The 8,804-nt window shown below is 61.8% G+C and overlaps 2 protein-coding genes and 1 non-coding gene across 14 annotated transcripts in view; all 3 read left to right on the plus strand.

The window, feature by feature from the left end:
* AARS1 (alanyl-tRNA synthetase 1) overlaps nucleotides 1-1,999 on the plus strand; it is a 59,509-nt gene extending 57,510 nt beyond the window's left edge. For 11 of the 12 annotated variants that reach the window (XM_059876625.1, XM_059876627.1, XM_059876630.1 and 8 more), the window contains 4 exons: nucleotides 137-256; nucleotides 377-463; nucleotides 847-960; nucleotides 1,451-1,999. In XM_059876625.1, coding sequence (XP_059732608.1) covers nucleotides 137-256; nucleotides 377-463; nucleotides 847-960; nucleotides 1,451-1,636 — 507 coding nt within the window. In that variant the 3' untranslated portion in view covers nucleotides 1,637-1,999. The remainder of the gene's footprint in view (nucleotides 1-136; nucleotides 257-376; nucleotides 464-846; nucleotides 961-1,450) is intronic. The other variant, NM_001101075.2, reaches the window with a different exon arrangement.
* Nucleotides 2,000-3,203: 1,204 nt separating this feature from the next.
* Nucleotides 3,204-4,494, plus strand: EXOSC6 (exosome component 6). The gene is given in 1 exon segment (NM_001110189.1): nucleotides 3,204-4,494. A coding segment is annotated over 1 exon segment (819 nt). The 5' UTR covers nucleotides 3,204-3,232; the 3' UTR covers nucleotides 4,052-4,494.
* A 3,843-nt stretch (nucleotides 4,495-8,337) lies between these two features.
* Nucleotides 8,338-8,408, plus strand: TRNAG-GCC (transfer RNA glycine (anticodon GCC)). The gene has a single exon. It is a non-coding gene; the product is annotated as a tRNA-Gly (tRNA).
* Nucleotides 8,409-8,804: the final 396 nt, after the last annotated feature.

The raw sequence follows: 8,804 nt of genomic DNA on the forward strand, positions 1-8,804 counted from the left end.
CTAACACTTCCACTTTTTCCTCCTGGATACTGGTTGGGGGACTTTGGTGTTCAAAGCCGGAAGGGTGGGATGGGCTGGGCTCACATCCTAGCTCCTGATGATCCAGATCCCAGTGGTATTCCTGTTCTGGTTCCAGGCCTTGGCCACTGCCATCATCCCTCAGTGGCAGAAGGATGAATTCCGGGAGAATCTCAAGTCTCTGAAGAAGGTCATGGATGACCTAGACCGGGCTAGCAAAGCCGATGTGCAGAAGCGGGTGGGTCTCGGCAGTGTGGGCGGGAGGAGGATTCACCCATCAGAGGCGCTGCAGGCTGCGGTCGGGGTCGGAGTCTGGGCCTCTGACCTGAGGCCTCTCTCTGGACTGCCTTCCGTGCAGGTGTTGGAGAAGACGAAGCAGCTCATCGACAGCAGCCCCAACCAGCCCCTGGTCATCCTGGAGGTGGAGAGCGGCGCCTCGGCCAAGGCAAGCCGGGCACGCCGCGCTGCCCTGTGCCCGTCTGCTGCTCTCCTCCCCGCAGGCTCCCCTCAGCCCTCTGGGGCTGGTGTGCGCCCTGTGGCTCTGAGCTGAGGAGCTGCCTGAGGGCCCGCCCTCTGGAACTGAGTTGGACTGAGCCATGGCGGGAGCCGGTGCTGGAGAGCTAGGCTCCTGGAGGTGGATGGCCATCCTGAGCCCGGGTGGGCAGGGCCCTGCGCTGGGCCCCCATCCAGGCTCCGGGACCAGCACCTGCTCTTAGCAGGGGGAGGGGTGGGGCACCCCGAGAACTTAGTCCTGCAAACCCGCTGCACTTGAGGAGAGCATGGTCCCCTTTCCCAGTGCCACGGCCTGATGCCAGCTTCTCCCCACAGGCCCTGAACGAAGCCTTGAAGCTCTTTAAGATGCATTCCCCCCAGACGTCCGCCATGCTCTTCACAGTGGATAACGAGGCCGGCAGGATCACATGCTTGTGTCAAGTCCCCCAGGTCAGAACGCCCTGCAGTCTTGCTCAGGCAGCCCTGTGCTTGTGGGAGGTGATGTCTATAGCTCTTCTCGGAAGCCTGATTTTTCTTAGTTGTTTGCGAAGACTCGTGTGTGTGTGTCTGTGTGTGTGTGTGTGTGTGTGTGTGCGTGTGTGTGTGTGTGTGTGTGTGTGTGTCTGTGCGTGTGTGTGTGTGTGTGTGTGTGTGTGTGTGTCTGTGCGTGCGTGCGTGCAGCCTGCTGGAGATGCCGTTCTGTTGCCCACTTGTCCCCTCCCTAGTACCCCTCAGCCTCAGGCCCTCCCCCTGGTGCATACATTTAACTGTGCTGGCTTTGCTGCTCCTTACGCATCGCCCTGGCTGTGGTACCAGCTGTATGCTCTCAGCCCTGGCAGCATCCTTCGGGGCAGGACTGGGTGTCTGGCTCCAGCCCTCTCCTTGTCTGCCTCAATCCCATCCTCCGTCCTGACTCCCACTCCGCCTTCCTGTCTTCTAGAATGCAGCCAACCGGGGCCTGAAGGCCAGTGAGTGGGTGCAGCAGGTGTCAGGCCTGATGGATGGCAAAGGCGGTGGCAAAGACGTGTCTGCTCAGGCCACGGGCAAGAACGTGGGCTGCCTGCAGGAGGCGCTGCAGCTGGCCACCTCCTTTGCCCAGCTGCGCCTGGGAGACGTGAAGAACTGAGAGGGAAGGGCAGGTCCGCCAGGAGGCATCTCCCCCACCTCCCCGACCCAGACACACCCATCCAGCCAGGAGCTCTCCTTCCACCACAAGGACGTTTGAATCTTGGGACCTTTAAACAGTCCCGTCTGTCCTAACCCAGCAGTAACAGGAACTTAACCTGGGAGCCAGCCTGTGACTCAACGCCCACGTTACATTTCTGCCCTGAGCACATCCGCGCCATCCGTGTAGAACTACTACCCGAGGATTGCTTTTTCATCATCACACTTGTGTCTATAGAGAGTTATTTGCAGACTCAGTGCTATGGGCCTCAAGGGAGGAATCATTTTTGCTGCAGAGAATAAAAAGACCATGTGCAATACTTGATACGATACTGCCACGTGATTTTTTTACTCCTCCCCTCTCGCCCTCCTCCCCGTAGGTGTCCCCAGTGTGATAACCCATGCTTCCCTGGGTGTCTGTAGACTAATTGCTGGTTCCACCTGGTTTCTGGTTGCGGTGCTTGCTGAGTCCAGCCCCAGACCCCTGAACTTTGAGAATAATGGTCCCTGGATTTGCGTCAAAACATCTATGGGGACGGCTCACAGAATAGGGTGATAGAAGAACTAATTATTCAGTGGAGGATGGTCCCTGGGGTTGCTGGCAGCAGAGAGAGGCTTCGTTTTTGGTGCTTTTTACGGGAGAACATTCTCATTTATAAGTCTCATATGTCTTTCCTTCTCCTGATGTACAAGTTGGATGTGAGGTCGGATACATTCCTTGGTATAGGAGGTTTTTAGGGAACGTCAGTTGCCTCCTCCTACACCTTGACTGCCAGGTCATTCCAGGTTTCAGGACCTAACTTGGACGGTGAAGATAGACTCTGACCTGGTTCTGTCCATTTACCCGTCTGAAGACAGCTGGGTTTGGGAGCTGTAGTGTGTAGTACTTAGTTGTGCCCTCTCTGGCTGACTTCAAGTCCCCTGGGTACAGCAGGCTGGCCCTGAATCATTCTCAGCCCTGCTGACTTGGAGCAGAAAAAGCAGGTTTGTGCTGAGAGGAGATGCAGAGACCACCAGTCACAAGGCCTGGGGGTGAAGAGGAGAAACAGGAAGGGTGCTGAGGCCCTGGCTGCAAAAAGGCAAGCCAGGAGAGGAGTGTGCGGCATACAAAGAGCTCACACAGTCCGCAGCGCGGGAGAGTTCCAAACGCACTCCACAAGCTGTGCCAGCCAGGGCACAGTACCAGAGGGACCTCTTGGGCAAGGCGGTGGGGGAACACGTATACAGATGTGTCACTAGAGCAGGGCCAATTACAGCTTCACAAGTGAAAGGAAGAAGACCCACGCCCTGGGCTTGCGCTGGCGCGAAGGCTAGAGGTCAGCGGGGCCGGTGTAGATCCCACTTCTGCAGGCCCGTCTGATCCACCCATGCACCCAGCTCTGGCCGTCCTCGCGGTGGCCCGGGGCTCCGCTACGCGCGCCGTCCCCCTCCGGGGCGGCAGGGGGCGGTGTGGCGCCAGCCGCTCTCCCGCGCACCCTCGCGCGGCCGGGCAGGCGGGCGGAAGCGCCGGCGCACGGGGGCCGGCTGACGCGCGGAGCCGGCCGGCAGCAGCGCCGCCATGCCCGGGGACCACCGGCGCATCCGCGGGCCCGAGGAGTCGCAGCCGCCGCAGCTGTACGCGGCCGGCGAGGGCGAGGAGCCGGCCCCTCGCGACCCAGCGCGGCTGCGGCCGGTGTACGCGCGCGCCGGGCTGCTGAGCCAGGCCAAGGGCTCAGCCTACCTGGAGGCGGGCGGCACCAAGGTGCTGTGCGCCGTGTCCGGCCCGCGCCCGGCGGAGGGCGGCGAGCGCGGCGGCGGCCCGGCCGGGGCGGGCGGCGAGGCCCCCGCGGCGCTGCGCGGCCGCCTGCTCTGCGACTTCCGCCGCGCGCCCTTCTCGGGCCGCCGGCGCCGCGCCCCACCGGGCGGCGGCGAGGAGCGCGAGCTGGCGCTGGCGCTGCAGGAAGCGCTCGAGCCGGCCGTGCGCCTGGGCCGCTACCCGCGCGCGCAGCTGGAGGTGTCGGCGCTGCTGCTGGAGGACGGCGGCTCGGCGCTGGCTGCCGCGCTCACGGCCGCCGCGCTCGCTCTGGCCGACGCGGGCGTCGAGATGTACGACCTGGTGGTGGGCTGTGGCCTGAGCCGCGCGCCGGCGCCCGCGCCCGCCTGGCTGCTGGACCCCACGCTGCTGGAGGAGGAGCGCGCCTCCGCCGGCCTCACCGTGGCGCTCATGCCGGTGCTCAACCAGGTGGCCGGGGTGCTGGGCAGCGGGGAGGGCGGCCCGACCGAGAGCTGGGCGGAGGCCGTGCGCCTGGGGCTCGAGGGCTGCCAGCGCCTCTACCCCGTTCTTCAGCAGTGCTTGGTGCGGGCCGCCCGCCGGAGGGGTGCCGCCGCGCCCCTCTGAGCCAGAGAGACCCGAGCAACGACGGACGCCAAGGACCAAGCCGCAGCTGCCACCACAAGGACCCGCGCCGTCGGCCTGCAGACGGCGTGCGCCGAGCTGAGAACTGGGAGCATCGGAGAGGATCTGCGGAGGTGTGCTCAGAATAGCCGTGTTGGAGCGATTCTTTCCAGACTGCTTCGTTAAAGAAACTTTTCTAATTGAGCTGACTCCCAGCCACGACCCAGTTGAAGAAACCTGCCAGCGCATCTTGACCCCTAAGTTGGAGAGGACTTTCGCTGGGCTCATCGGGAAAACGAGCTGTTGTCCTGCAAGGGACGGACCCTATGCAGGCCAGCCTGGGACTCCCTCCTGAATAACTGGGCTGCTTTTGAGAGCGGGGATAAGGGGGCTGTGCCTTCCACGTACATCTGAACCCAAACAAAACCAATTTTTATAATCTGAAACATTCTTCTCTTGTTTTTGGTACTGACTTTAACGAGTAAGGCTCTTCTGAGCTGGGGAGTGTGTTCTCAGGGCTTGGGACAAGCATTATCTTTAATGTGTCCTGGTGTTGCTGGTCCACTGGTGAGAGGGCACTTGAAATGCCAGGAGTGAGAGTTTCTGGTTGCTGGAGATGGGCTCTGGCCATTCTGTAGACAGAGCGGGCCTGTCTGACCAGAGGGTGGCTCCTGAGCCCTGCAGGTTTGTGCTCAGGTCTGAATTGGCGAAAGGGCCGCCTGGGGTCCTCCCTGCACCAGCTTGGTGTGATCTGAGCTTGTGTGTCTCAGGGTAGGAAAGGCTGGCTCGAGGCAGCTGAGAGACCAGAATGAGGCCTGGGGACCACACCAAGAACCCCTGACGAGGGGGAAAAATACAAACTTTATTTGCCCCCAGTGACGTATATTTCCAAAGCAGATCTGAAATATATAGAACCACAGCAAAAAGAAACAAGATAGAAACAAGGTAAAAACGGTAACCCTGTGGACGCCCAGACAGGACGGGGGCTTTGAGAGGGGAAGAGAGCTGACGCTGCTCCCGGGGGTGAGCGTCCAGCTCTGCCTGCAGGAGCGGGCCCGGCTCTATGAGATGGTGCGCTGGTGCCAGGCAGCTGTGGGCCGCCCCGCTTCCCTGCAGTACCTAGACTGCCATTTGGACAAAGCTAAAGTGAAAGTGAAGTTGCACAGTCTTGTCTGACTCTGCGACCCCATGGACTGTAGCCCCCCAGGCTCCTCCTTCCATGGGATTCTCCAGGCAAGAATACTGGAGTGGGGTGCCATTGCCTTCTCCAGGGGATCTTCCCAACCCAGGGATTGAACCCAGGTCTCCTACATTGCAGGCATACGCTTTAATCTCTGAGCCAAAGCTAAAAGCAGCACTAAGGCCGGGTTCCTGGCCCGTCTGGCTGAGCCACGCCTCCATTTCCATCGCCCTGGCTCCAGAATGGGTGGCATGGGTGCCGCTGAGAGACCCTCAAGAAAACGCTCAAGGCAAGGACCGTGCCTGGAGCTGATGCGCCTGGAGGGGTTCCAGCCTGCTACTGACAGCCCTGGTCTGACGCCTGATTCTTGACCTGTAGGAGAAGCAGATGCAGGACCCTAGCACAGAGGGCCAAAGCGCGGTGAGGCTGGGAAGGGGCCATCTGTTAACAACTCCCAGCCTCCAACCCCCGCCTCCCTTTCCTGGCAGCTCTGGCATCTCGGTGCTACTGTAGATTCTTCCTGAGACCCGTGAACCCAGAAGCACCAGACACATGGCATTTTGTCCACTCGGCCCAGTTTTCCTAGAGGTGATTCCATCTTGGGGAGCACTAAAGGTCCCCTGGCCCAACAGGCAAGTGGAAGAAAGGAAGCTCCTTACTGCTAACCCTACAGCAGCCCAGCCTTGCTGAGAGGGTCCTGACAACGGCGGGAGCTTGGCCCACTTCAGGGGCCACCAGTAGGGGCGGAGGCTGTGGTAGAGTAGGGAACACTGGGGCTCTTGGGAGCTGCACAGAAGGCTATTATCAGGTCCAGGTTGGGATTTCTCAGTCCAGGAAGGCCCGTGTGCTTTGGCTTCCGTGGGGAGCACAGGACAATGCAAGGGAATTAAGGGGGGGGAATAGGACAGGGCCCTATCTTCCGGATATTGCCTGTGACAGAAGTCAGTCGCCTCCCTGTAGCCACTGCTGTGGTCTCCTGCACAAACAAGGACCCAACCAAGGAGGGTGAGGATGGGGGAGGTGCCAGGCCACTCACCGCAGCCTCCAGGTCTGTGTGCTCCTGGGAGCCGTCCGCCTCCAGATGGGCCCTCAGGCCTTTGGGCTCCTGCCTGGGTTCGGTGGTTCTGCATAAGGACCCCTGACTGCTGGAGCCCCTGTTCTGTTCACAGTCCTCTGTCCCTGGACAAGCACAGTCACCAGTCACCGGCCAGGTCTGAAGGCCCCAGCTAACCCCAAAAGAGGCCACTCGACGCGCAGCACTGATCTCAGGTGTCCAGGGCTCGAGAGGACAAGCAGCTGAGTGAGACAAGCTTCTAGCTCCAGACAGCTGCTGAGTGGGCAGGGGGGCGGGGGGTCACACCCGGAAGGAATGGGGGGGAGTGCACCCGGGGAGGGTGAGGAGGAGCCCTGCAGCCAAGGGGAGCCCGAGGCTGGACCCCGGGTACCTTCAGCAGTGGGAAAACCTGGCGCCTGTGGAGTGTGGCCTGGGCCCAGCCTTGGGGGCCTGACCTGGAAGCTGGTCCCTCCGCTGTTCCATGAGTTCCACGTGCTCCAGCAGGCGGTCCACCTGGGCCTTGATGTGGCTCAGCTCGCCCCTGAGGCAGTGCAGCTCCTCGGTCTGGACTGGGGGGCAGGGGCAGAGGGCACTGCTGCTGGGACCTCTAGGCCCACGCTCCCTTCTAAGGGCCTCCCAGCTCCCCACTAGCCCTGCTGGTGAGGGCTGTGCCCGTTCACTCACGCTTTATCTCGGGGGGCAGCTGGCTCTTCCTGGGGGCCCTGTGGGGACTGAAGCGGCCCTTGACCCCCGTGCCCAGGTAGGCCCTCCGGATCCTGACAGGCACACGGTGGAGGAGGGGAGGGACCCCCTGGTGTTCATACCCGCTGTGGAGACAGGACAGAGGGAGTCAGGCCACCAGCCTCCCCTGCGCCCAGAGGCCTGCCCTGCAGGACCCACCTACCTGCAGGGGCCGTCTTCCCTGTGCAGCTCGTAGTCCAGGCTGTAGCTGCTGCTGTAATAGAAACAGGGAGAGGATCACTGCCCGGGGCCAGAGTCCTTGCCTAGACCCCAGTTTAATTTTGGGAAGCAGGTTTGCAGCTTTTCCTTAGAATCTCAGGATTCTTCACCAAAAGAGCTCCCTAGGCACTTGACCAAGGTCACCTTGGGAGACCCCAGCAAACCAGCTTCCCTGTCGCTGGGCTCTGAACGGGGAACCTTGCAGGTGGCTCCCGGTGGCAGGAGGGGCAACTGCCCACAGGCTTCTGGCCAGTCAGATCTGGGCCCTCCGCGGGCTCCTCTGGCTGACCCAGGCACTGCTGATCTTAGTGTGGCTCTCAGTCTGGCAAAGAATGAAAGGGAGGAGTTAAGTCAGGGCCCAAAGCTGTGGAGGGGCTACAAGAGCCTTTAATCCTGCATGGGAATGGGCGGGATGCAGGGCCAGCCAGACTGGCATGGTGAGGGCGGAGGCCCGGCGACCTTCGCTGCAGTGAGAGGAGGTGGGCGTCGAGGGGGGTGCTGGGCGCGGCCTGGGCAGGAAGATCCCATGGGGCTACCGCCCCTGAACTTCAGTGCAGCTTGAGGTTTCCGTTGGAGCAAGCGGGGCGCTGGGGTGGGGAGGAGGGGGCTGTGAGGGGGGGTCAGGGAAGTTTCTGAAATAACCTTCCCTGCCCTGCGCCCAGGACCGAGGGGAGAGGTTGGTGGGAGCCCTGGGGCAGACGGGGGACATTCGGGGGGAGACCTTCACCTTCATCGCGAGGCCCATAGGCCGGCGGATGAGGTTTCCGGCCGCCCCCGCCTTGCCTTCTGGCCTCAGGAAGTCTGGGTGGGCGGCCCGGGAGCCTCGGGACACCGCTGATCCCAGGGGTGGGAGGCCCTTCCTGGGAGAAAGGGGAGAAGGGGGCACGCGGCAGGGCGGGGTGCCCCGCTTCCGGCGCCGCGGGGGCCAGGACGGAACTCGGGCTTTCGGGTCTCAGCCAAGCGCGGCCCCTCGGGGAACCTCCTCGCTGGTGCGGGCCCCCGACGGGGCTGCAACTCCGCTCCGGAGCGCAGGGGAGGGGAACCGCGCGGGGCGGAAGAGGACTACCGAGCTAGTTCAAAAGGGCCTCCGCTGAGGCATTGGTGGTTCAGTGGTAGAATTCTCGCCTGCCACGCGGGAGGCCCGGGTTCGATTCCCGGCCAATGCAGAAAGCTGACTGTTTTCTTTTAAACCCCTTTTTTCCTCCCTCCTTCCCCCCGCCCCTTAAAAATGACTTTCTAAAATACCTAAAAATGACTAAGTAACAGTGATTCACTGACTGTTGAGTACAAACTTGGGAGCTACAGGAGTTGAGACAGAGTTGGGTTGAATTTGGGGGCTAGAGGTTAGGCCTGGGCTTGCTGCAGGTCGAGGGCCTGGGGTCATTCCTGATTTGGCCTAATCGCTCTCAAGGTCAGCCTGGAGGTGCAGAAGCTTCTCACAGGGGCCCCCACCCAGCCCTGCCGTCCCGCTTCGAGGGAGATGAGACCCAAAAGAAACCAGAACCTTGGGTACCAAGTGCTTACACAGCGTTGTACCTCACATCGACCACCTGCCGACTGCC

Source organism: Bos taurus, chromosome 18 (genome assembly GCF_002263795.3).
Source record: "Bos taurus isolate L1 Dominette 01449 registration number 42190680 breed Hereford chromosome 18, ARS-UCD2.0, whole genome shotgun sequence".
NCBI lineage: Eukaryota > Metazoa > Chordata > Mammalia > Artiodactyla > Bovidae > Bos > Bos taurus.